Genomic DNA, 27,217 nt, shown 5'->3' with positions numbered 1-27,217 from the left:
ATTTCTTCATCTTTTACCGGGATAAAGCCAACTTTTTCCCATGGGCTGGGCATGCTAAGCCCTGGGCTAGGCAGGAGGTGGGGTGGGGGTGGGGGTGCAGGCTGAGGTACCACCCACAGGGCCATGCTTATAGTTTTTCGGTAAATTTGTCTCCATAGACATAGTTCCATCATGTGCCAAATCTGGAGGAGGGTGGTCTGAGGATACCAAAGTGTTGATGGCATCACCTTTGCCTCCTAAGGGGAGGCTCTGATGATAAGAAGAAACTCAAGTAAGGCCAACATTCCAAGTAGCAAACACAATGTAAGACAGGACATTCATGGAAAATCTTCCCTGAAGGTTTTTTTCCAGTCCTCAATACAGAACTATTCATATTTTTTAAATGTGGAAATGTACATTCAACCATTTGCTCACTCAGGAAATATTTATTGCATGTCTCCCAAAACAAAACTGAGTATGTTCTGAATGTCATAATTCATGGACTTCACCTTATCTTTTATGTTCTTCTGGGCTTTAGCATGGCAGCCTCAGCCTCTGCATTTCCCCTTACATGCAGTTTTCTGAATTCCCAAATGTTCTCTCTTTAGTACCTGCTTTTCCTATTTTAGTCCCAATGAACCAGTGATTGGCATGTAGTAAGCTCATTGACTAGGAAATCAAGTCTCTCCACTTGTTTATCCAATTAGACAAGCCAATGTGTCTGTCTGCTGTCTGTTCTGCTATTCTCTCTCCCCCCTCCCTCCCTCCCTCCCTCTCTCTCTCTCTCTCTCTCTCTCACACACACACACACACACATACACACACACACACACACACACACCCTCACCCTCTGCAACTCAGAAGAGAGGGACTAATTCCTATGCAGGCAGATGGGACCATGCACAGAGAGATAAATTCACTCTGTTAGAGCAAGTCCAGCCAGGGAAGGACACCAAGCCTTCCAGGTTCCTGGTCTTTCTTACATTCAGGACCCCTCCTTGAGGGAGTTAAGAGGCAAGGGGGTCAAGCACTATGGGCTCCCCCACCAAGACCCCCACCTTACCCATAAATCAGTTTCCAATCTAACCCCTCCTTGGGGGTTGAGTTACAAACCTCAGTAACCCCCAGGGCTGCCTGCCTGGTAATTCCTATTATTCAGCTGTCAGCTGGTTTTTAAAAAACCTCCCTTCCCAGTGATCCAGTTACCAGAGTTTTAGAGCCCATTCCTTGTCTCAGAGAGAAATCCTATAGCCAGGTGAAACAATGGAGAGGGCTCCTGCCTGCTGTCTACAGGGAGCTGGGTTTTCTCTTCTGTTGAAAGCGCTCCCCTTAACTCTTTGCATACCTCCCAGATTGTGGGGGAAGGTCTGCTTCCCTCTCCCGCCTGCACACTGACGCTGCCGTTCAGAGCAATTTTACTCTCTGGGGACCCTCCTTCTAGAGCCAGGATCAGTCAGCAGAAGAGAAAACAAATTGGGGCAAGGGATAGGAAGAGAGAGAAAGGAAATTCTCCAAAATAAGGTCCGGTACAGCTGCAATGTGCATTTGCTCTGAGCCCAGTCAAAAGCCTAGGGCTTGTCTATACCTAGCATGCTGCTGTTGGATAGGGGGTTCAGAGCCCAGATCTCTAGCCCAGCAGGTCCTGACTCTGCTGAGTCTGCCCTGTCTGGCAGGGGAGAAAGGGCAGAGAGGGAGGGGTCTGCTTTGACAGTGATGAGAGGTGGGGAGTGAGGCTCCTGACCTCCCTGACCCCTTTATCCCTGACAATCTTTTCTGGTCCCTCTGGCTCAGAAGGCTGGGCCCCTGCTGCTTGACCTTAAGAGGCTGACAGCACAGGAGGCCAAGCCACCAGGTGTCCTTTAGAACTAGCCCGAGGGAGCAGCCTGGGAAAGCCTGGGAGAGAGGTCTTAGAAGAAATGTCACTAGAGGGTGTGACCCTCCCTTCATCTTGCAAACTGCACAATCCCACTAAGATGATCTCCTCTGCTCCCCAGCCCCATTACCCTACAATGGTGATTTTTAACCTCTTTATAGGGTCACAGACCCCTTTGGGAAACTTTTATAAGCTATGGAGCCACCCCTCCAAAAATGTTTGTGTGAACCCAAGCAGAATTTTGCCAGTTTCAGGGGTTCACAGATCCTAAAGCTGAGGAGACCCTGGTGAGTCTGGCAAATACTGGATCCCAGGTAAACACCCTGCTCTAGCAACTTCCTTGCCCTGTGGACTCCTTTCCATCTTACAGGGCTGTGAGGAAGCAGACAGAGCTTTAGCAGCTTGGGTGGGTAAGGAGAATTAGGGTGACCTCTGCCCCCCCCCCCCCCCCGGGCCTATGCTGCCCCAGAGGACAGATTCAGAGCTGCTTTGTCTCTCAGTTCCACTCTTTACCCTAAATACTTCCCATTGTCATCACAGGCCAGCCTGAAACTCTGGCGCAGGAGGAAAGTCAATATAAGAAGTATGGAGGAAGGAGAGGAAGGAGATCTGTGCATGGTAAACAAGGTGAGGGCTCCTGAGAACCTTGCACAGAGGCTGGGTTTGGTCTCATCTCCTGGCATGGGGCATGACAGGTTCTGACTCCCTCTTGGACAAACCTCCTGGTAAAATACTATACCTCCTTTTCGCTCCAGCATCTCTTTTTGGACGTCCATCAACTCCTAGGGCGACTGGGCTGCTAGCCAACCTTGACTCTCCTGTCCTTCCCTTTTCCCTCTTCTCATCCTTTTGGGACAGTGTTTTCTTACTCTAGCAACCACAGTCCTCAGTATGCCTGGTTTGCTTGCTTTCAGGTACCCTTTGAGGGAACTAAGGAAAGAAGGGTAGGAAAAAGGTATAAGATGACTTCAGGCTCCTCTGTGCTAAAGGTCCCGGCTCCACCTTAAGTCTGTGAGTTTACCACCAGAGAGAGCAGCTTGGTAGTCAGAGGACCACCAGTCCCCACTGCCACTGGGATCGAGCCCCATAATCAGTCATCTAGTCTATTGCAGGGACTGGCTCCCTCTCACTCATTTCTGGCTTCTTCATTTATCTGTTCTAAAATTCAGGCTTGGCCAAGTCACTCATCTTCTGTAAAATCTTTGCTGGCTCCTCCTTGCCTCTGGAATAAGTACAGATTCCCCAACCTGGCATTTAGGTACTCTGACTTAAATCTACCTGTCCATGCTATCCTTCCTAAATCCCAGTGTGCCCCCAATAATCCCATCCTCTAGCCTGCTCCCAGGACAGATTCCCCAGTTTACTTTATTCTGCTGCCCCTGTGCCTCAGCTGTCTTACCTGGTTTTCCTTATTGAAAAATTTCCCCATGCTTCAAGGCCCAACTCAAAATCCTTCTCCCTAAAGCCTTCCACAGTCTTTGGATTCTGAATTTTTCTGCATCTCCCAGCAATCATTATCCCTGAAATTAACACATTTCATACTGCTTTCCATTATTTTCAAGTCTACCTCTCCGAGTAGATTGTAAGCTCTCTGAGGGCAGACACCAGGTTTTTGGCACCTGGCCCAGAGCCCAGCACAATACGGATGCTCAATAAACGTTTGTGAAGGAGTCCACAGAGTCCCCTACCAGCAGCATGCGATGCGCAGGACACTTAGCTCTTCTGGCAGCACCTGCACCACCTCTGGATGCTGCCCTAAACAGGATGTATGTCAACTGCCCAAGCAGTCCCTGCATGCTTGATCTCTCCTCTCCTCAGCCAGATGCTTATTCTGTAAGTGTCCACGCCCAGTCAGGAAGAGGACCTGAGGGTCCCTTTGCGTGTGTTTGATCTGAAAGTCACTCAGTAACAGCTCTAGACACAAGTTCTCAGGCTTCCTACAGATTTAGGGCTGGAGTTTTCTGCTGACTCGCTCGGCAAGCGGGAGGGTGCTTTGCCACCAAGCCAGGATCCACAGGGACGGGCACCTGCACCCAGGGGAAGCCACCAACCCCGTCTACAAGCTCTCCGCCCCCTCCTCCGCTTCCTGCCTTGACGACGTATTTATTTAGCCCATTCCCGGGAAAGAAGACAAAAAAGTCACTTTGGCAACCCCTTGCTCGTCCCTAATGTAAAGGGCTCAGGGACTCTCCGGTGCTTCCCGAGTTTGCGTTAGGAACTGAATCTGCGTGGACGACGACGCGCCATTTGCGTTTCTGGCGCGGGTCAGAATTTTTGCTCGGCCCCTTGAACGTTAAGGGAAGGTTCGCACATTCGTGCCTGTCCCTAGCAGCTGCCTAGCCCGGGACTTGGGGCTCCACTCCCCATTGGCCAGCGGTCTGGTGACGCGCTGGAGGCGGGCGGGGGGGGCCTTAGTCAGCTGTTTGCGGGATGCCCTCAGCGGGCGCATTTTGGAAACAATACCGCGCGGTGCGGAGCGGTCTCCTCCCGCGCCCGCCCGCCCGCTGTCGCCGCCGCCCCTGCTCTTGCCTCTCGCCTCCCGCAACAGCCGCAGAGCGCCCGGGCGGCCGGGAGCCGGGCGGAGTCGGATCGCACCTCCTCGGCGAAGTGGGGAGAGGAGTCGCGCTGTGCGTGGGGGCCCGGGAAGGGTTGGGCTGCGGGTGTCTGGGGTGACCATGAAGGACTGGGGCGCTGGGCTGCGGAAACAGGGTGCAGAACCCACATCTAGGTGCGCTGCTCCACGAGGCAGCTTGGGGGTAGTAGCCCTCGAGAGTCCCAGGAGTCGGGTCCAGGTGGGCAGGCGAACCTGCGGTGCGCTGCTGAGCCGACCTGGGCGCCCGAGAACGGCCGGGTCTCTGGGTCTCACTCTGGGGTAGGGCAGGAAGTTGTGGGGCGTCCTGCCTCCCAGCGGAGTCTGAGAGCCCCTCTCCTTAACAGCTGGGCTTTCCCCTTCTTCCCAATTGATTCTGGGCGCCAAGCCCCCGAGTGCTCGTCACGCTGGACCCTGGCGCGGAGCCCTGGCATCACGACTCGGAGGCCGAGACTCTCTCCTGGAGTCACCCAGGTCTGGTGTGTGTTATGTGCGTGCGTGCGTGTGTGTGTGTGTGTGTGTGTGTGTGTGTGAGTGTGTGAGCGTTCCCAGACTTTAGCCCCGTAGAGTTCAGAGTGCCTACTGCCTTCTCCTAGGAGGAGGAGTCTAAGTTCAGCATCCCTGTTAGAGCCCACAGGGGCCGGGATGGCTGCAGCGGGCTGCAGTTTCCCTCGCTAGGAATAAAGCCTGCCCTAGCGCCGCATTCAGGAAGTGCTCCTCCTGCCAGTTTGGACATCACCTCTTCAGTTCTGGGGACGGGGAGAAGAGAGTCTCTACTGTATCCCAGTTTACACTTGACCTTGCCCAGCACCCCTCCGGAGGCTCCCACCTGCAGTTCCCGGGGAGAGTAGGAAGGGTCCGCTGGCTGGCAGAGCCACACCCTCTGGCTGTACCTCCCCCACTGTCCAGTCCAGGCAAGGGTTGAACTTTGGGGCTTTGCGGGGAGGGGGAGGGGGAGGGGGGAGGTGACGGGCTTCAAAGGAAGAAACAAGACAATGAGTCCTGTTTGTGATTGGCGTTGGAGGGCCCCTTTTTAGGTTGGGATTGCCAGCTTGCTGAGATGAGGTTGAAGGGTAGGAGGGGAGCCCCTGCCAGGTGACTGGCAGGACAGCTTTTGGTCTTTTCAGCAGGAAACTTTGTTTCCCGGTGCTGATAAGCTGGAGTTCTCCCTCCTCGCTTTGGGAAACACTATTCGAAGAACACTGGGTGCCTCTCCTGCCATCCAAGTGGGCATCTCCTCACTCTGCAGGGAAGAGGGCAGAAATAGGACCATAGCTTCAGGACTAGATGGGATAGAGGGAAGGTTAAAGCAAGAACTTCAGAGAGACAGCTTGCATTTGGGCAAGCCAGGATTTCTGAATTTAACTGAGATTTCTTTAAGTACTTTACCAACCCACAGACCATTTGGCTTGTTCTTCAAAGGCAAGAGACTGGGAGGCAGAATTCCCAGGGGATCTCTAATTGAATCTGGCAGTGACAAACATTGTCTCTCTCTATCCTTAACCATTCAGGTGGTTTTGCTTCTGGCTGCTCCAGGGGCTCTACAGAGTTCCTAGTTTGTGTGTAGGGGGCTGGGTTGGGAACTCAAGATGCTAGGTGGCTCCAAGGTCAGACTTCCAAGAGTCATCAGGTGGAGCAAGAGGAACTTCTTTATTACCAAGAAACTCATATCAACAACCTGAGTAATTTAGGCAGTGAGTGAGGTCACAGAGAAAGGGCCAAATTTCACTTCCTCCTGTGAGGCAGGTTGTACCAATATAAGGTTCAGCACTGGCAGGAATGATAGATTGTGGGGAAAGATTTGAAATCATGGAGACTAGTGAGTAGACTGAGCCGGAGGAGGTCAGCTACTTTGCTGGATGCTGGACCTACCCTCTAGGCCAAGCTGTGGTGGGCAGACAGCTCTACTGGGCTGAGAGGGCAGCTGCAATGACTAACTTGGGTCTTTCTTCCCTTTCTCTCCCAGGACACACTCTTACCACACCAGGGAGCCTGTTTGTTGTGTTGAGCAAGCTGGGGGTGGAGACTAGAGTAGATGGGCAGCTGGGCAGGGCTTAGCAGGTTTGGAGGGAACCTGTCTGCCCTAGGGTTGCTGGCTGGCTTTTGTTTTTACTGCTGAGCCTGGAGCTGAGTTCAGACTTGGTGGTTGGTTACTCCTCAGGGCAGTGAGTGAGAGAGAGTGTTGTGAGCACTATGTGTACAACCAGTCACAGCACCCTTTTGCCCTCCCACAGCCACTTACAGAGGCTAGTCTTGTTGACATTTCCCCAGGTACCCTGAGTGCTTGTAGCAGCTGATCACACCCCTGCTATTGCTCAGAGTTGGTAGCAGTCAAACTTCATGACTGTGACCAACTGGGTCAGAAGAGAGGCTGAAGGGAGGGTAGCTCTGGGTGAGCTCAGAAAAGAGGTGTGGAGAGTCCCTGAACAATGAGGTAGTCCACATTTGGGGATGGGTGTCACCCTTGGCACTACTATATCACCAGTGTTATCAGTCATCAGTACCTGGCCTCGCTTCCACAAATAAGAAGGGAGAAGAAGAAGAAGGAAGGGAGGGGAGGACCCTACTCTAGGACTCCCACCCCAGGGTTGGCCTGGAAGGGGATAGGTTAGCATCCTGGATGCCTTATTACGCCCAACAGGGGAGATGGATCCACCTCAGTGTGTGGAGGAGCTGGAGGATGATGTGTTTCAGCCAGAGGATGAGCTGGGGACCCAGCCTGGGAGCTTGCCCTCTGCTGACCTGTTTGCCCAGAGCCAGCTGGATTGCCCCCTCAGCCGCCTGCAGCTGTTCCCTCTCACCCACTGCTGTGGCCCTGGGCTTCGACCCATCAGCCAGGAAGACAAGGCCACCCAGACCCTCAGTCCAGCCTCCCCGAGCCAGGGTGTCATGCTGCCTTGTGGGGTGACCGAGGAACCCCAGCGACTCTTTTATGGTGAGTGCTCTTAGCCTCAGGACTCCTCCCATAGAGACTTGGGGAAAAGAGGGGACTTTCCCTCCCCAAACCTGCCCTCTGCTATTTCCTTCCCCAAATTGAGCAGCAGGGGCTTATTGATACCCTCAACTCTCACCTGCTACCTTTCTGCTTGTCATTGCTCCTTACCTGTGCTCCTTGGGCGTCAAGAAAGACAAATTGCCCTGCCAATATTTCCATTCTTTTGTCCCTTTCTGGAGGGATCCTTGGGTCCACTGTATCTTGTTGAGTTGGAGAGAGGGTACCTGAGCCTCGGCTTTTGCATCCTGTGGCCCATAAAGTGGTTCAGCCTCTTGTGTCCTGGTAGTGATGTACCTTCTTTAAAGTGGCTAACATTGCTCTGAGAAGGTTGGGGGATCTGTGACTCGCTGTTGACACTGAAGGGAAAAACCCAGCTGGTTCTGGGACAGAAGGTTCCTGAAGGCAGAAGGTGGCCCCCACTCGTCACTTGGGACTTTCTGTGCATTGGAAGGGGAACTGGAAAAAGAGGTTGGGACTGCCTAGGCTCAATGCCAGCAGAGGGGCTTTTCCAAGGCTCAATAGGACAAGACCCCTTCATTTGTGGACTTAAGTGGTTTATTTATGAGCTATATGCTCTCCTCTGGCAAAAAGGCAGGGTTAGACGGTCTGTTTTCTTCTTTTAACACAATAGCTAATGGAGGGAAGGGAAAGGCTCAGAGGCTATCTTGCTGAGTCTGATGGATATATTGGGAGACACTGCAGTTATTCCCAGAGGGAGCCAACCCATAGGGTAATTCAACCCATAGGGTCATTCTGGCACACGAGTTCTGGCGGGACGAGGGATAGGAGGGAGGAGGCAGGCGGGTGCCCCTAGCGGCAGCTCAACTGCCAGCACTTGGTTAGTGTGGAGCGCTGATCTTGAGGTCTTGCCTGAGGCTGCCTCCAGAGAGGAACTTGATTCTTCTGTGGGTCTGAGGAGTTTTCTCTCTCTTGTTTTTGTACCATTGTCCAGAGCTTTAGGACCTGAGACTAGCCTTCCTATGCTGCACTAAAAAGTGAAGACACATTTTGGTTTTCTCTTTCTCTCTCCCTTGCTTTGCTCAACCCAGGAACTCTGGAGAGCTGTCTCCAGTGCTTTTCTAGAGAATAGCTTCAACCTGCTACTACATGAATAATAAATTGTGGTCAAGCATAGGTTGGTAAATAAGGACAGAAGGTTGGCAAGTTCACCCATACATAGTACCTTTGCCATGGCACTGCTGGCAAATGTAGAACTGAAGGGAAGGCTGGGATGATTCCCTTCTGTTCTCCCAGCATCAACTTTTATACATTTGGGGAGCAAGCAAGTCAGGTTGTCCAAATTTGGCGGACTGCCCTGATAAGGCCTCAGCCCCAGGTCTCTGCCAGGAGTGTTAGGCGTGGGGAGGAAGGGGCAGTTGTGGAGAATACTGAGATGTGGGCCCTCTGTCTTTGCAGGCAATGCTGGCTACCGGCTCCCTCTCCCTGCCAGTTTCCCTGCAGGCTTGCCCCTTGGTGAACAGCCCCCCGAAGGACAGTGGCAACATCGAGCAGAGATACAGATTGCCAGAAAGCTTCAGTGTATTGCAGACCAATTTCATCGGCTTCATATGCAGCAAGTAGGCATGGGGCCCTGGGGTGGGGTGGGGGGCGAGGTTTGAGTTAGCTGGGGCTGGGGGGGTGGGACCTGCCTCTGCAACTCTGTCTTGCCAGACCTCAAGAATATGGTCCCAGCGTTTTGGCCTTGACTGTTATGATTCCCTAGGACTGGATGGGCTCTACTGGATGAGCATGCCTGCTCTCATCTCTGAGCTCCAAGTTGGTTGTCTGCCCACTCTCTGCTCAGGCTCCATAAGAATGGTTTGTTGAGAGATGCTACCATCCTCCGTCCTGGAAAATGGGATGGCTTTTGGCAGCCTTGCTTGACAAACTGTGTTCTTGAGGCCAGGGTTGGGAGATTGTCCCTTACAGACCTAAGGGGAAGATTTTCAGGGTGTTGCAGTGAAACTGGACAGTCGGGGGTGCCTGGCTGAGGTGCAATGGGAACCTAATAACCAAGGCTGAGGGATGGGCCTGAGTGGGGGAAAGTGGTGGAACCGGTTGTAACCTGATCCTTTCCAGCTGGGGAGGCTGCTCCTCATTGTCTCTGTCTGGGAACTGGGGCCTGGGACTCCGGAGAGTGCACCTCAGAGAGTCTCTCCAGACCGGCGGCCGGGCGCTCGGCCTGGTGCTTGGCCGGCAGCCTGGCACCAGCACCGCCAGGGCGGGGCATCCGTGTCAGTGGAGCATGTGGCAGAGTCCGTCAACAAAGGCGGCGGCTGGCAGGCTCGTGCTGAAGGAGCCCTCGTGCCACGGGCTGTAGGCTGCCCTGCTCTGCAGCCCTGTCTGGGCGGCCCCCAGGCACTTAACCCTTCCTCTCTGGGCTGGCTTTCTGGAGGGCTGCCAAAGCAGGGAGAGGAACCTGAGGCTGATCTATGCTAGTGCAACTGCCACCGAAGCAGAGGCACGTCACCTGGAAATGAACACATTCCCTACTTCTGGGACAGTGTCCCTGGCCTGCAGGATGTGTGTGTGTGTGTGTGTGTGTGTGTCTGTATCTGTCTGTCCATTTGTCTGGAAATCAGGAAAATAAATAATACCACAATTGGGCAAGATCCTAAGGTTAGATGGGTCACTTCAGGTGACCTGAGGAGAGCTATTGGGAGTAGTAGGTTTGACTCAAGGACCAAACCATTGCCAGCACCAGAGGGGACAGAATTTGACTTTGGGTCTCCTGAGAACAGTCCATCAAGAGTTAGATATGGTTAGTGCCCTCTGCCAAGGAGTTCTGAGGGAAATTTGAGTCTAGAACTGGTCCTGCTAGGCTCACCTATTCCCTTAGTAATCAGGAGGGAGGGTGGCCCTATGCTTAGATAATAAGGCAGCTTGGCCTCCTCTTCTGGCCCCAGACTCCAGTTTCTAGTCCGTCCTTTGATTTTTCTATGGAAACTTGGCTTAGAGTTTCCCCTTCAGTCCATGTGTGGACTCACTCTGATTCTTGATTTCTTTCTCTTGGCCTCCTTCCTGCCCATTCACTCTACCCTGTACAGGCCTGCGGCTCAGTCCAGCTCACAGCTTCCAGTCCTGGTGCTGGAGCTGTTGGAGGACACAGTGGCTGTGGGTCTCCTACACTCATCTATAGTACCGGTTGGAAGGCAGCTTTTTAAAATTTCCAACAGACCTGGTCTCTTTCAATAGGTGTTTCCCAGAATATTCCCTCCTCCGGTGAGCTCCTGTAGCCTTGGGAGCAGGCTAGGAGGATAGGACTAGACCACAGCCCAGGGCCCTTTCTTCCTGACTCAGTCCTGAACAGGAGGAGGCAGCCCTATCCCACGGTCTGCCCCTGCTCTGTGCTGCTTGGCATCATTTCCCCCAGCCCAGGGATGCCTCTTTAATATATATATGAAATTGATTTCAGAAAGAGGAAGGGAGAGAGAGATAGGAACATCAATGATGAGAGAGTCATTGATCAGCTGCCTCCTGCACACCCCCTGCTGGAGATGGAGCCCACAATGCAGGCATGTACCCCCACTGGGAATTGGACCTCAATCTCCTGGATCATAGCTCGATGCTCAACCACTGAGCCACGCCAGCTGTGCCAAGGCTGCCTCTTTGAGGTCCTGATTCAGCCCTAGACAGGATGCTATCCTCTCTGTCAGAGCCATCCCAGCCCAATAGGAGGAAGGGTAGAGCAGGAGAACTAACTGTAAAAGAGTCTTCCCTACTCTGCACCTCACCCCGTATGGGCTCCTGAGTTCCTTGTGCCCCTCATCCACCTGCCAGCGACTTACTTTTATCTTGCAGTGTCAAGAGGCTTGCCAGTGAAGCCTTTCTAGTCCAGAGCTGGTTTTCCCAAACTTTCCATTACAAAGAACCAGGCTTTTTGTCTGTGGAGTCCTCTGGCTTTATACTCCCTCCTCCCCACCAACCTTGCTCACAGACCTTCACCAGGAGCTCATCCTGGGGGAAGGGCTAGGATAATTGCACACATAGAATCTTTTGGCAGCTAGTTTTAAGAAGTGAGTCATATTCTGAACTTGATTATTACATAACTACAGTCTAATATTTTATATCTGAAAAGTACTGTTAACACTCCTACATTCTTGTCTTTTATCTTCTTTCCCTTTTCCCTTCCCTCATCTTTACAGGCAGGGAGACTGAGGCCCTAGGAAGGAAGTGGTTTAGGATTAAATCTTTGGGTTTTGAGTATAAAGTCAGAAAGCCCAGCTTTAAATACCAGTTTTGCCACCTGCTAGCCATCGGGAAGTCAGTTGAACTTGCCAAACCTATTTCCTCTTCTGTAAATTTGAGGTAATACCACAGAATTTTACTTGAAAGCTAAGTGAGATAATACCTGTGAAAATTCCGGGCACATCAGTAGGTATTCTTTAATTCTTGTTTCTTTTTGTCTCTCTGTAATCCTGATCAGCCCTCAACATTTCCCACCCCACCCATCATCCTGCTTCCTGAGCTCCCCTCTACCTACCCTGTCCAGAGAAATCACTATCCAAGCTGTTTAGCTGTGGGCTTTGGCCTTGTACATTCTCCTCTGAGAATGATGGCCATTCCCCGTCATTGTAGGCTGAGTTTAGAGAGCCACAAAAGACAATCCAAGAGGTCGTAGGAAGTTGAAAGGGCCTGGTCATCATCTTTCTCCTTGGATCTGGGATGGCGTCCCAAAGTCAGAAAGTAGCCATAAATCCCTGCGTCCTATAGGGAGTGTGAGCTCTGACTTTTGTCCCTGGTTCAAACCTCAGTTATTCTTTTTCTGTATCAGGGGAAACCTTCTCCCTAGGAGATGTGGAGCCAAGGGAGGGGGTATGATGATGGGTAGTGCGATATAGGATGGCATTGTGGCAAACTGAGTGCATCACGTGACCGCAGATTGAAAAGGTTGCAGATTCTCCCGGTGTCCGTTTATGCTGGCCATATTTCCCAAAGAGCATGCAGATCTAGCTCAGTTACTCAAGTTATCAGTTCAGGGTGGCTCCTCTGGACCAACCAGTAAGGAATTGGACGCAGATTAATGTCAGCGAGGTGCTTTTTGGGTCTCCAAAGCAACAAGAGAGTTGGAGGCAGAGCGAGTGGAGGTAAAAGCCTTTTCAAACCTGGTCACATACTCTACTTTCCCTTGGCTGGGTCTGGAGTAGAAGGTTCCCCTCTTTGCTCCTCTGTGAGCTGCCTGGCTGCAGCAGGTGACCTCTCATGGTCTGTTTACTGTGGCCTAACTTGATTCAGGCTCTGTGAGGGTGCCCTGGTATTTCCATGTCCTTTCAGCTCCTGCAGGGCAGAGGAGGTGCAGGTTTGCTTCCTCACTGAGCTCATGGCTGCTCTAATCAGAAGGGGTGAGTCACAGCTTCTTCCTATTCCTCCTGTTGTGGTCTCCTCCCCCATGGGCCAAAGAATGGGCAGTAGTAGCTGGTGACCCCTCCCCATGAGAAAGTCTCCTGTCCCAATGGCACCATCTTTAAATCTGTGGCGGTATTTTTGTGTAATGTTATGAAGCCAAGAATACTCAAAAAAGTAGCTACTGTAGACTGTTGAGTAAAGCTAAAGGAGGGTTGGAATTTTTCATGTTGGAAATGGCTTTTTCACTTGGACAAGGAGTAGTTCCATTCAGAACAAGCAGATTTGGAAATTTCCTGAATAGTAATTAGACTTTCTGGAAAATGAAATCTGAGAAAAATTTCAGCCACTCAGTTGAAACCCTCTTTAGTTGTAGTATCACAGAAAGGATCCTGGACTTTGAGGCAGATCCTGGTTCAAATCTCATCTCTGCCACTTATGAGTACTCTGTTCATAGGCAAATCATTTATCTTTTCTGAACCTTGGTTTCTGATACTTAACCTTGCAGAGTTGATGTGAAAGCCCTTTGGAAATTGTAAGACACATAGCTATTAAGGAATGGACAGTTTAACACTTTTGGAAACGTGTTAAAAGATGATTTTAGGATTTCGCTTGGACCTGCCTTTATAGTTCTTGGGGAGCTCTTGGGCAGTTGTACCCAGGGTGGTGTTTACATAGTTTATTAACTAACAGCTTCTCTGCCAGCAGCCTGGATGCTTTGTTCAGGGAGCCCCTGACTGCTTCCTGACCCTTTGGGATGCTCTCCCTGTTAGTGAGTGGTTTTCAGGAACTCACACTGTAGCTAGTGAGGTTGTTCAGGCTTTAGATGGGGCAGCCCTGGGCAGGAGCCCCGGAGACTTGCCTTAAAGTGAGAAGGGTCCCACCAGAGCCAGTCTCCGTCCCAGGAGTGGGAGGTCCACCTAAGACACTGCCTGGGAAGAGTGAGGCTGAGGGAGGGGCTGTGGAAAGCTGCCGTGCGTGAGAGCCAGCGCAAGGGCTTGGGGGCCCTGTGTTTGCTCTGTGGCTGGCTCTGTTTATATCGCTCGCTATATTTAGCTTCTGAGTCATCAGCGTGGCTGACTAGAGGCTGAGTTCCCCACACAGCTCTGCACCTGACTACTGTCTCTTCTAGGAGAAGGGCCTTGTAGTTACCGACCGTTCATTCCCTCCCCACCAAGGCAAGCCGTGGGGATGGGAGTTGGCTTTTGTTTGTTTCTTTCTTGGAGGAGGGGAGTGATGAGGGGGGCTGATTTGGGGGAGGCCCTGAAAAATAAAAATAAAAATGTCTGCCTTTTGATCCACATCTGGCAACCAAGAGGGCATGTTCCAGGACCAGAATGAGAATAGTCACTGTGTATGGTAAGGAGGAGGGTCCGGCCACCTTCCATGCTCAGCTTGCCTTGTACTGTCCAGGGAACCTGTCCCAGGTGGGGACAAGAACAGCCAGTTGCAAAGGCCCCAAGTTAGGAGTCAGAACCTTGGGGTGCCTTCTCCACAGCTTTGTTAGACCCATGACAGGCCTGCCCCCCTTCTCAATCCCCTCTCCCTTGCTTTTAACCAGAGCACACACACCATGGTTCCTTTGAGCTCTTAAGAGGTTGCCTGATAGTTTGCTAGAGCTGTTCTCAGATTGAGGGAGACTGAAGCACAGAACTGTCCTAAGGGGAAGCTAGGTAAGGATCTCATCAGTTCCTACCTCCAGGCCATGGAAGTGCAAAGCAGGGCTCTGGGGACCTGGGTGGTACACAGCCTGTCCCTCATCCCTAGACCTGGGTGGTACACAGCCTGTCCCTCATCCCTAGCCTCATCCCTAGCTGAAGGCAGTGGCTTCCAGTTGCATTAGAGGAGGCCCTCCTGTCTTTGTCTGAGAACCTGCTGACCCCAGGTTGCCCTTTTGCCATGGTGGTGGCCTGTGGCTTCAGTGTCCTGTTAGTACTGCTGGCTCAGCTGAGGAAGCTCTTGGAAAAGAGAATGTTTTTTAAAAATGTTTTTTATTGGTTTTTAGAGAGTGAGGAAGAGGGAGAGAGAGAGAGAGAGAGAGAAACATCAGTGTGAGAGCAAAACATTGATCACATGCCACCTTCACACCCCCTACGGGGGATTGAGCTGCAACCTGGGCCTGTGTCCTGACCGGGAATCAAACTGGCAGCCTTTCTGTGCACGGGATGGTGCCCAACCACTGAGCCATACGTCCAGGCCGGCGAGGAGAATTTTTACCTTTTCTGTTTTGCCATTTTGTTGCTTGCTCCTTGGGTAACTGGGTCGAAGCATTCTGGGACAGTGGGCCCACTGGGCTCGAAGGGCTGCCCTGTGGGGTTCAGAATCCCTGACTCAGCTCGGCAGCCTGGAATTCTGAGCCCAGCTGCCTCTGGCTGCCATGGCCTATCTCAGAGTGAGATTTCCCCAGGACTTGATGAGTCCGTTCAGAAGACAGTGATCCTGGATGGGCACTGAGCCGAGCGTGTTGAGGGCAGAGCTCAGCAAAGCGAAGTGGTCCGGGTTCCCCTCGAGCTCACCAGGAGAGGTGAGCTTGCTCAGTGCAGCCACCAGGCCCCCTGCTTTACACAGGTTTTTCTCATTTATCGCCAAAGCCACCTTGTACCTCTAGGGCCCATTATTCCCACCCTTAGGAAAGTGGGATTCAGAGAAGTGAGCTAACGTGCCCAGGTTACACTATAAGTGGCTGAGCTGGAAGCCACATAGATCTCATTGATCCTGAAACCATGGTGTCCCCCACCCTACCCATCCCTGCTCCTCAGCAAGCACATGCTGGAAAGTGAGAACACAATGGAGCACCCAGTCCCTACCTTGGCCCTGCTCTGCCTCCTGTCACACTTAGTCTGGGTTCTTGCTTTTCTCCATTTCAGGTTGTAAAATCATTGACAAAGTTTGCATTGCTCGTCTTTGTATCCTTCATAAACTCTTAGCTCAGTTGGGTGCTTGATAAAAGCTTGCTGAATTGAACAAAAGTATCTTTCAAGTGGAATTTTCCTGAAGTCTCCTTTATCTCCGTTCCTGTTTCTTAATGGCAAGCCTCTTTCCTTCAGCCCGGCTGGGGTGGATTTACAGTTTGGTGGGGGAAAGAGTAAAGGTAGGAAACTGTCACTGTGTAGAGTGTGTGTCCCCATAAAGCAGAGTATAGACTGTTCTGCGTTTTAAAGAAACTGAGCATGGTTTCAGAACATGATCTGAAGTTATAATTTCAGACCAGTTTTAGCTTTATTTCTGTTTGATCTTCAGTTAGCTCTGCCTCTGAAAGGTTTATTTTTTCTGGTCCACAGCATCCTTACTAAGTAGTTAATGATCTGGAAACAATGTCTTTAAACATACTAGGGGAGCGGTTCAGTTGTGATTCGCTTTGAAAAGTTAATACTATTTCCATAATGTGAATAAACACCGTAATACTTTAGTGCAAGCACATAGCTCTAGAGTCAGAAGTCAGGGGTCTGAAGAATCCCCTGTCTCAACTAATTTGCTTGGGGTAACTTTTTTGAGCCTTTACTTCCCTGTCTGTGAAACGAGAGTGATAACACCTGCCCTCCCTACATCCCAGATCTCTGAGAGGCACAGACAGGAAGATAGGGAAGTATTCTGTTCTGAGAATGGGATATAATAAATTGCTATCTGTTTGGTAAATTTGCAGGGTTCTTTTAAAGCAGGGCCACAGCGTAGCCTTGCTCTTTCTTCTAGTTCTTTAGGGTGAATTAGCTCTTGCAGGAGCATCTGGAACACTGATGACCCCCCCCCCCCCCAGGGTGTGAATTGGATCCGAAGGGGAGAGGCAGAGGGAGATTCTTATCTGGGGAGGGCAGGGAACACTCTTTGTGCTTAGGGCAGAGGCCACCTGGGATGAAACAAGAGTTTGATTTGTGTAATCCAACCATGTCAGACACCACAGCTAGCTCTTAAAAAAAAAGCATTTTACTAGTTGGGCCTCTCCCCAAGCAAGAGGCTGATACTATCACATCAAGTACATCTTTAGACCTGGCCAGACATCAGTTGTTCCTGGCCTCAGACAAGTGGGTTATCTTGCAAGGCTGATTTCTGTAGTCAGTCCAGTGTGTACCTGTTGAGTACCTACTGTGTGTCCCTACATGTTCCCTGTTATACAGGATAAACGCCCATTCAGTCACAGTACCTTGCACACACTGGGGGCGACTGGCACACTTGTCAAAAGACTGCTTTCATCCCCTGACTACAGCAAGAAAATGGGACTGAGTCAAAGACAGACCTTAGGCCTCTAATGCCTGGTTGTGCTCTCTTAACTGTAGACAGTATTTTTATCTACCATGTTTGAACCCCTTCCCTTGGGCTTCACCTCTATTCTTTCCCTCCATGCCATGGTCCTACCCTCTAGACTCTGAATTTGAGTGTTTCTGGTGTAAACTTCAATTGCCACCAGCTCCCCGGTGCCCTGTAGCCCAACCCCTTAGCCCTGAGGGCACCCTGACTATGTATTCTGGGAATGCCTACTCTTTCCAAGTTCCCATACTTTGAGGGGTGCTCAGGCCGAGTCTGGGAGAGCTAGGCCTTGCTCTGGGGTTTGCACTCATTGATCTGAGATTATGTGCTGGCAGCTGTGCCAGGCACCTGAGAGTCCCAGGCCAGGGACACTCTTTCCTGGTTCCTTCTTCTTTCTCCCCTTTTCCTCCACACCCGCTCCTGGAAGGATCCAGGTTCTCTGGCGTTCTGGTGTCTTTGTGTACTTCATCCTGTTGGTTTAATGTTCATTTCCTTCCTCCTCACTGTTTCTCTCACTGGCCTCCCTTCAAGTCCCTTTTCTTTTCTTTCTCGTCAGGCCCTTTTGTTTAATTAAAATAAAATAAAAATTATTGTTGCTCCTCAAAATCAGGGCATTCTTTGATTCTCTTGTATGAGGCAGGTTGGTTTCCTTTCAGAAAAGGGCCTTGTGGGGCTGCCCCATAGCAGGAGAAGGCTAAGTGGAGTATGTGTGGCATCTGCTTATGCCCAAGGAAAGGGCTGCGGGGACTGCGGGGGCTGCAGGCAGGTTCCTGGGCTGCTCTTGCTGGTTTCACAGCTGCTGCAGCCGCCAACCTCACTCTGTACCAGGCAGCCTGTTCCCCAGGCCCACCCAGACCCTCCGCCAGGCTAAACGGATTCAGTCGTTGGAGCTCTGAGTTGTAATCTTGAAGATGATTGTGGATGACAAACTCCAAATCACAAACCTGAGGGCTGGAAAGCACCTCAGTGGTTTCCAAATGCCTGCCTGTGGCCTGGCTGCCGTAGAACCACCTGGGCAGGGTTTACCCTTCACTTGGCCAAGTCATTACTCTGGTGGGAAAAGGCTGAAAGAGAGTGAAGAAAACACCAAATCATGGAGTGTTTTCTTCTAGACTGTGGAATCATGAATGATTTTATTTTCTCTTCTTGTATTACTTTCATGACTAAAAAATACAATAAATGTTACTTCTGATTTAAAAAATATCACCCAGGGAGCTTGTTTAATATACACATTCCTGGGCCCTTCCCTGGAGATTCTGACTCAGTTGCTCTGGGCGAGACTCAGGGACTCTGTATTTATAGCAGCACCTCAGTGGATTCTGTGACACAGTCAAGTTTGGGAACCTGCATTTCTCTTATAAGGAAAGGGACTCACAGACAGGCTGGTGGGAGACCACAGCCTACAGCCAGGTTCTCTGCTTCCTGGCCCAGAGCCTTTCTTGCCTGAGGTCTGTCACAGGCAGAGGCCCAGAAGCTGGATCCTTCAGAGGGTGGACCTGCATGCCCCCTCCTGTGCCTAGGCCTGCCTGTGCTTCCCAGCACGACCTTAGCCTTCCTGTCTCACAGCACTCTCTTGCCCACAGCTGTTTCTGGGTCCCCCAATACCCCTAATAATGGGAGTGAGGGTGCTGTTTTGTCTTGTTCCCAGAGACCTCAAGGCTCAGGGAATTACTTGGGCAGTAGGCAGCCTATGTTAGGGGAACTTGGGGAGAAATAGGCATACAGAGATGGGATTGGACCAGGCCCCAAATCATAAAATTGTGACCTCCCTTCCCTGGCCACAGTGCTGTTTTGAGACGATTTAGAGACGGGGAGAACAGAGGGCCCGATTTGGTATAAAGAAAGGTATATATGGTGGCACTCAGAGCATAGTGATAATGGGTAAGGACGTTGCTCTAGGGTCAGATAGTCTGCGTTCAGTCCCGTCCCTGAAACTTACTACCTGTGTGACCAACTTATATAACTCTTCCAATGATCTCATTTGTGATATGGGGACAGTAATATATACCTGCCTCATAGGGTTGTTGAGAGGACCAAAGGAGTTAAATGTATATAAAGCAGCGCTTCTCATACTATAATGTGTCTCAGAGTCACCTGGGGATCTTGTTACAGGTTCACAGTATGATTTAGTAGATCTAAATTTCTTATTTTCTTTTTGCTTGTTGAATCAGTTGCTTTTATTTTTTTTTAAATTTATCTTTATTGTTGAAAGTATTACAGATGTCCCCTTTTAAAATTTCTAATAAGCTCCCAGATGATGCTGAAGCTGCTGGTCCATGGACCACACTCTGAAAGGAAGAGATGTAAAACACTCAAAACAGGGCCTTGCATACTCAATGCTACTATTATTGTTATGATCGTGGCTGTTATTGTTACTTGGCCTTTTCAAACAGGCACCTGAGGAGACTGGGGATTCCAGCAGACTGGCCTCTCCAGGGACCAGTCTTTTCCTGGAATCTCCTCCTGTTCCACCACATGACCTTTGCACCTGTCCTGGGCAGCAGCTGGGGAGGGGAGGGGAGGGTGTTCTTCCCAGCTGCTGCAGGCCTGAGTCTTCAGGTTTGCAGCTGAGTCCATTTTCACGCTGCTTTACTGTAACCAGATTTTGTTAAGCCGGGTGTGTTTCCTCTTTTTACTCATCTTTGTTTACAAAACACGAGGAAGCCATCAGTCTCCCCCGCCCATCCCGAGAAGCCTGCCAGGCCTCCTCTGTGGCACAGCCCAGTTTCCCTACCCCTCCCAGCTGTGCCTCCACCTTCCTGGGTTGTTTTCCAGTCTCCCTCCCACAGGGGAAAGAAGAATGCTCTTGCCACAGGTATAGGGCATTCTGTTCTCCTGGGTTGGCAGGGCTCTGAGGTCAGCTTGAGCTGACACCTCACCTGTCTTCTCTTCATGGCCTAAGGCAGAGTGAAAGGGAACCCAGCAACCTGCATGCTTGTCCTTGGCCAGATGTACTTGTGAAGCTCTGGCTTCACAAGTTCTGCCACTGACTTATCCTAGCCTCTTCCTATCTGACTAGGAGTCTCCTAGTGGCAGCCAGGGCTGTGGTTAAAGACAGCCCAAGAGAGCTCCAGCTCCCCCAACTCTTGACATAAACGTGCTTTCTACCCGGGCCACTGCAGCAATCCAAGTTCAGCCTGTGCTGGTTTCTTTCTGCACACTAGGTTTTTATTCCCCTGTCTACTGAGAACCCTGTGGAGAGGGCCCCAGCCCAGTCCTCCTTGCCCTGGCAGACAAAAGAGAGAACAAAGACCGCTTCTTCCTGTACCCCTCAGTCCCCTCCTGGCCTCCTCTGGCCCCAGGGAAATGGTACCTGTGTGGGTGGGGCACCAGCTACAATCCTGTGAGTCACTGACCCCTGACCTTCGCCCCCAGCTTCCCTGCCTGACAGTAGGACCTGGGATAACCTCCAGAGAGTAGTGTGCATTCTTTGTTTTTGTTTTGTTTTCAAGTATGTTCTTGCTTAACGTTTAATTGGCTCCAGTCAGTAGGAAAGCGCTCCAAGAGGGGTTATTTATGGCTTACTGTCAAGAGCAGCTATAAAAAGGGCAGTACTGAGCTGGAGATGCTGGGAAGGGAGAGAGGGCGGGCGCACAAGTGTGTGTGTGTGTATGTCTGTCTGTGTGCGTGTTTGCACTGGATGAAATCAGATTTTTGCTGCCTCAGCAGTGTGGTTTAAATTGAAGATTAACCCTTTGACCTTCACAGTGTCAAATCACTTGCAGATGGAGGCTCCCTCCTTTTCCCCCTTGTTCTCTGTGTTACTTTGGAGTGGGGGGAGAAGGGGGCACTTCTCTTTCTTTCTGAAGAAAGTTTGTTGTTCATGCAGCTGAGGTTTGAGGGGCTCAGGAGCCAATCTGATTAAAAGCAGCACTTGGCTAAACTCTGGAAAATCCTGCAAGCAGGGGAAAAAGTTTAATCCTTTTATGCACAGTGCATAAAGAGCTGGTCTTTTCTTTTTAATGTTAAAACTGCAATTGTTTTTGGAGAACTCAACTATCTCCCCCTCATCGCCACTTCTCTTGGTGTCCCCCACCCCTCCGTTTGCTCTACTGATAGGATTAAAGTGCCGCCCCAGACATGTTGATCTACACTTTTATTAGAAATGATAAGGAGTCATCTAAGGCTGCGCTTAGGAGTGACGTTGATTTTTTTTTTTCCTTTCAGCACCAGCAGAACCAAAATCGCGTGTGGTGGCAGTTCCTCCTTTTCCTGCACAACCTCGCCTTGAATGGAGATGAGAACAGGAATGGGGCAGGTCCCAGGTGAGGCTGGGCTGCCCTCTTCAAATGGGGCACCACAGGAAGGACATCAGCGAGGACTGACACTGTGTCTTGTGAAGTTTTTTGTTGTTTTTATCTTGAAAATTGATCTCTGTGTGTACATAAGACATACCCAAGTGGGACCTTTTTCCCTGTTCAGGGCCTTGACCAGGAATGGGGCCTTTGTCAAACACTGTTGAAGTAGAGGCTGATGTGTCTCTGATGGTGGGTCCTCCCAAGGGCTCTGACAAGCAGATCCTTCAGTCCACAGTTGTCGAAGATGACCGTGTAGTGATGTTCTCTGGCCAGTGGACTGGAGTTTACCCACAGGAACTCAGTTAAGCAATAAGAGACTGGATTACACTCCTGGTTCCACCAAACCAGTCAGCCTTCCACCATGGATGGGGCTGAGATCGGACAGTCACACTGCTTCAACCCACCAAGGCCCTGGCCAGGGGCTTTCCAGCTGAGCATGGCAATTTCACTAGGCCAGTCAGCCTATATCTGGGTTCTCATTTGGCCCAGTCAGTGCCTGCCCCAAGGGCTCAGGGATTCTTGCCCAGCCCCTGTCATCTCCAGCAGACCTCAGGGAGGGTTGGGTTTCTCCAAGGACCCCTCAAACATGCCGCTAAATGAACCAAACTTCTGCGTAGGCCTCAAATCTGACATCGTCCCACTTGGAGGCCCCAGGATTGGTCCTGAGGTACAGAACCACTGCCACCTCTGGCTTCCTGAAACTGGCTGCGTGTCAGCCATGGATGAGCCAAATAGCCAATCAGCGTGCTGTCACCAGCAGCTTGTGCCTTTGTTGGCTTTTCTTTCCAAAGACCCAGCAACAGACTGCATTCTACCCCCATCTCAGCACTAGGGCATGAAGGGGCAGGATTGCAATGGGACTGGGAAATGTGGCCATCCCACCTGTGAGAGTCAGCCCCAGAGGAACCCAGAGCCCTTGGCTTCCTTGGAAACAACATACCTCCTCCTCCTCTTCCCCATTCCTTTTTCACACCTAGCATGACGCAGGAAGAAGCCAGCACTGTGACTTTGTCAGCTGAAATGTGTCTTTTAGAGCAACAGACAATGATTAGAGTGCAGAACTGTCAAAGCTGGGTACAGGTTTCCTGTCTTCCTTCAGCTCCCATCTAGGCCAGGAGGGCATACTCTGGAATTCAGCAAGATCACAGCTGCCTCTGAACTTCCCCTCTCTCCCTGCCATGGCGCTAATGGAGAGAATTTAAAGCAGCCAGTCTGCTAGCTCTGATAGCAGACACAGGGAATCTGAAAAGACAGAGAATCTGGTTAACAGAACCTGTTAACAGACACCTAGAAATTAAATGATAATTTGTGCATATGTAGGAAGATAACATTGGTGCTAAACAGGGAAGCAAGGCCCAAAGAAAAGATGGCTTTCCTGGGCAGAGAAGACTCCGGAGCTTCCCAAGGAAATTGGAGAAGTCCAGAATAGACTCAAATCTGACAAGCCCAGGATTTTCCAGTTATGCAAAGAGTAGGTCTCAGTACCGTTGAAGAAAGCCTTGATCTCCTGTATGTACAGCCGGGCAGGTTGTTCACTGCACAAGGGCACCTGCAGAGGAAGATAGTAGAGGCTAAAGACCCGTCGGTGCTCTGCTCACTAAGTTGGATGCCCCTGTAGGGCTGTGTCTGCCCAGAAGAACCGGTGCCTTTCCTAATCTGCATGAAGGTGCCATGTGGGCTCATAGTGGCCCTTGAGGAGAAGGACCTCAAACTGTGCAAAAGCCTTTGTTTTGTTCTACTTAGATGTTCTGGAGGTATTACCTCTTCTTGGCCAGAATTATATTCTCAGGGTGTGTACCATGGTTTGTCTGCTAAGAAGATGGGTTCTTGCTTACAAGAAGGAACCCAGAGAACAGGCATGAGGACTGACTCTGGAACGCGCTGGCCATCGTGACATGCAGCCCTCCCTGCGTGGCTCCATACCATTTATGATGTGCAGAAGACTTGGTGTTTTCCCCTCTCCTGGACCAAGGCTGTGACATGCAGGCTGCTGGTATATGCTTGAGTGGAACACACAAGAAAACCAGGATTATTTCTACCAACCATTTTTTAACCTCTCTTGGCAGACTTTCCATCTGAGCTGAGTGAGAGAGCAAATAAATGGTCTAGACTTTGGTGCTGAGGCAAAGCCACACACTTCAGGGACCCTGCCAGGCCCAGGAGGGCCTGTCCTGAGACTGAGCCCAGAGTTTGACAAGCCCATCTGAACATTGAGCCTGGGGCCAGGTAAAAGATGGTCCGACTGTACTGCCTCCGTCTTCTGTGAAGCCAAGGACTATCTTAAGCAAGCCAGGACAAAATTTAAAAGCTCCCTCCTTTCCCCTCCCCCAGAAAACCCATGGGGTAGCTCCCAGAATAGCCCCAGGAGAGAGGTTCCTTTTGGCTGGCTGTTTTTAATTGGCCTAGTGATCTAGACCTGGCCTGGTGGGTTGGTCGGAACATTCCTCAAGTCCAGCCTCAGGAGACATGTCCCTGCCCCTGGGCCCCTCTTCCCACCCTCCACCCCCAGAGGCTTGGCTGTCTCCAGTGAGGGGGTGGAGAATCAGATTGAGAGGGAGGGAGAGTCTGACCTGGGTTCTGACCTGTAACCAGCTGAAGACTTATTGAGCTTTTGTGGTTTGCTGCCGGTTGGGGCTGGGAGAGGGACTGGAAACCTCCCTCCCCATTGTAGAAATGCCCTGGAGGAAGGGAAGCCTGCTATTCAGGGTCAAAACAGCCCTTCCAATTCTGAGCCCCAGAGTGGGGGCTTCTGGAATTCTGTGGACAGAACTGGGGAGGGAACCCCCCCAGGCCAGACATCTGACTTGGAGAGCTGGGCCTGGCCTCTCTGCCTTTACCTGCTTCAAAGTCTCGGCTGCTGAAGAGCTGTCCCCATGGCCATCTCCTGCTCAATCTGAGGCAGAAAAAATTCACCTCCCAGTGACCTCCCCAAACCCCTAGGGGAGTGGGTCTGTTTCCAGAGCTTATGTGGCAGGCATGTTCAAAGTGCTGAGCGGGGCCCAGCTGACTCATCTCACTGTCCCCCGTGGCCAAGCCTTGTCCAAGGGTGGCTCCTGACTGGTCAAGGCAGGGAGGGGTTGATTGGGATGGCCCAGCTAGGGCCTCCACCTGCCTGAAGTCATCTGGGAAGGAGCCTGGGGAGCCACTTGACTGTTGTAGTCAGCAAGGAGTACACTGCCCATGAAAGCTTGTCTTTTGGGGGGAACTTGAAGAGAGGGTAGGGAGAGTAGAGAGCAGCAAAGTAGGAATATTTAAATTGCCACTGCTCCCAGGGCTTTGGTAAATCAGTGCTGTACTCCAGGCGGGAGGAAGCTTAGGGCCCCTCTGTGTAGGTGGGGACCCTTGGTGGCAGGCCACCTTGGCCAGACTTGTCCCAGGAAGGGGTTAACCTATCAGCCTTTGAAGCCTCCTGGGGACACTGGGCAGTGGGCAGGCACCTCAGGGCTGGTGGACTTAGAGCCTTGAGGGAATGGTAGAGAAAGCCCAGCCCTTCCAGAGATGTGCCAGCCTCGCAGCTGAAGGTGCCTGGAGCCTGTGCAGACTCCCAGGTCCACACTGCCCTTCTCTGCACAGGTGGCCAGTGCCTCTCCCTCCTCTGTGCCAGCAGGCCACCCATCCCTGAGTCCACAGGGCTGTCAGGGGAGACCCAGTGAGAATGTAGCATTTTGTTCATCCCAGATTAGTTGCCCTGGGTTCTAGGCACTCTGCCTCTGGGAGAGAGACAGGGAAAGAGGGAGGGGAATGGGGGCCCATTGTTTTTTTAATCTGTACAGAGTATTTGAATTTCTGTTCTTTGAATGTGTGTGTGTGTGCGTGTGCGTGTGCGTGTGTGTGTGTGTTCCCCCCATCAATTGGTACAGTTTTTAATAAAACCATTTAAAGCAAAGCTGGTCTGTTTGAAGGTGTGGTAAAAATGCAATGGGACCCATTAGGGAATTTGAGACTCCTAACTTGTGTCTCAGCTGCCCTCCTGAGTTACCCCTGAGGCTCCCAGCTTGTCAGGACTTCCCTTCCCCTCTTGGACTGGAGAAGAGCCTTCTGACCACACAGTAAGCAGCACAGCAGAGACCTCATGAGGTGGAAAGACATGGGCTTTGGATCCAGAGCTGGATTTGGACCCAGTTCCAGCCTCCATCAGCTGAATGATCTTAGGCAAGTTATGTAACCTCTCTGAGCTGTCATTTCTTCCCTGGGTAAAATACAGCTGTGCCTGCCTTGCAGGATTCAAGGGAATGTGTGCAAAGGACCTGCCCATACCCCACTGCCCCCACCCCTGTCAAGCCGGGCTTGGGTTTTCTTTTATCAAGGTAGCATCTCAGGAGGTAGAGTTGTAGGGGCACTTCCTGGCTTGCATTTCTTTGTGGATTAACAATGTGTCTGACTGAAGAGGGTAATTTAAAGCTCTTGACAGAGTTCTGAAAATCCTTGGGGAAAACCACCCCTGGTCCTGTCAGCAGTAAGCTGAGAGCCAAAGGGCCAACTTGCCTTGCCAATTCCAGGCCCCATGATTTAGGAAGCTCCCAGCTCTCTGATGAGCAGGCTTGGACTTAAGTTCCTCTGCTCATAGACAGTGGGAGTTTGAAGTGAAAGCTGAACTGTCTCATCTAACCTCTTCCTTTTATGGATGAGTAAACTGAGGCCCAGAAAGGGGATGCAAGTTTCTATTGGGCTTTTTAAATAGCTGAGTCAGTCTGAGAGGGGCCTACCCCATCCATCTGGGTTTCCACTTGGAAACTGCAGTGCTCTTGCCCAGATCTGCAGGGAAGCCAAAACTTGTCTATTTTTAATGCCAAATAACTGCCTCTTCTCCTGTAAAACATGGCACTTCTAACCACTCTATATTTGGACAGAGAGGTTTATTTTTACTGGAGTGTGGTAGAAGTGCAGCCTGGTGCCACGTCCGGATGTTATTCTACATTTCACGTGCTGGGTTGTAGTTGAGCCCATTAGCAGCTCCTATGAGCTACACAGGGAATTAGTAGGTGATTGGTGATGTACTGTCTTTCTTTCAAGTCATCTGCTCCTGCTTTGGGTAAGGCTGCACTCACTTGCCCAGGCTGGAAACCTGAGAGCTCACCCCTGTCCCACCCTGCCCCTCCCTTTCTCTCTCTCTCTTTGATCCCTCCCCAGGAAGTCCAGTGAGAAGTTAAAGGCGCAGCTGCCCAGGTTTGAACCCAGGCCCTGCTGCTAACCAGCCAAATGGCACTGGGCAGGTCACATAGCCTTTCTGTACCTCAGTTTCCTCATCTGTAAAATGAGATGACAGTAGTATCTGTTTACCTAATAAGATGGTTGTAAGCATTAAATATGTGAATATGTGTAAGATGCTTAGAATAGTACTTGGTACATACTAAGTTGTCTGTAAATGTTAGCTGGGCCTTGGCCGGGTAGCTCAGTTGGTTAGGGCATTGTCCCGACATGCCATGGTTGCGGGTCAGATCCCTGGTCAGGGCACTTTCAGAGTCAACCAATGAATGCATGAGTAAAATGAATAAATCAGTGGAACAACAAATCGATGTTTTTCACACTCTCCCTTCTTCTCTCTAAAAATCAATAATTAAAAAAGGCCCCAGCCTCCACCCCCACTTACCTCCTATTTATTTACTTATTTACTTATTTATTTATTTATTGCTTATAAACAACAGTAATTTATTTCTGACAGTTTTGGAGGCTGGAAGTCCAAGATCAGGGTGCCAGCATGGTCAGGTTCTGGTGAAGAACCTCTTCCAGGTTGCAAACTGCTGGCATCCTCTGTAAAAAAAAATTTTAGCTGATAATATTATTACTTTTATTATTATTATTTGTAGGCAGCTGATCAGTAAGGTCTGACCATTCTTACAAGGACCTGTCTCTTCCACCTGTTTTCTATCTCTGCTGTGTTGTCTTAATGTGAGTCT

General features: G+C 50.8%; 1 protein-coding gene across 3 annotated transcripts; it reads left to right on the top strand.

The window, feature by feature from the left end:
* Positions 1 to 4,282: 4,282 nt before the first annotated feature.
* BMF (Bcl2 modifying factor) lies at positions 4,283 to 25,203 on the top strand (the record flags this gene model as incomplete). Of its 3 annotated transcripts, none has more annotated exons than XM_081152314.1 (4): positions 4,283 to 4,479; positions 4,790 to 4,916; positions 8,854 to 9,014; positions 21,190 to 25,203. In XM_081152314.1, 4 exons carry the CDS (start codon positions 4,283 to 4,285, stop codon positions 21,251 to 21,253), a joined length of 549 nt encoding a protein of 182 aa, XP_081008440.1. In that variant the 3' UTR covers positions 21,254 to 25,203. The 3 variants fall into 3 exon arrangements, with proteins under 3 accessions (XP_081008440.1, XP_081008439.1, XP_081008441.1); XM_081152313.1 differs by lacking the exon at positions 4,283 to 4,479 and adding an exon at positions 7,084 to 7,377 and having other exon boundaries at positions 4,839 to 4,916; XM_081152315.1 differs by lacking the exons at positions 4,283 to 4,479; positions 8,854 to 9,014 and adding an exon at positions 7,084 to 7,377 and having other exon boundaries at positions 4,839 to 4,916; positions 21,190 to 25,197.
* Positions 25,204 to 27,217: the final 2,014 nt, after the last annotated feature.

Source organism: Miniopterus schreibersii, assembly GCF_964146895.1.
Source record: "Miniopterus schreibersii genome assembly, chromosome: 1".
Taxonomy (NCBI): domain Eukaryota; kingdom Metazoa; phylum Chordata; class Mammalia; order Chiroptera; family Miniopteridae; genus Miniopterus; species Miniopterus schreibersii.
Note: the sequence above shows the minus strand (reverse complement) of the source record. Positions and strands in the feature narration are given on the sequence as shown.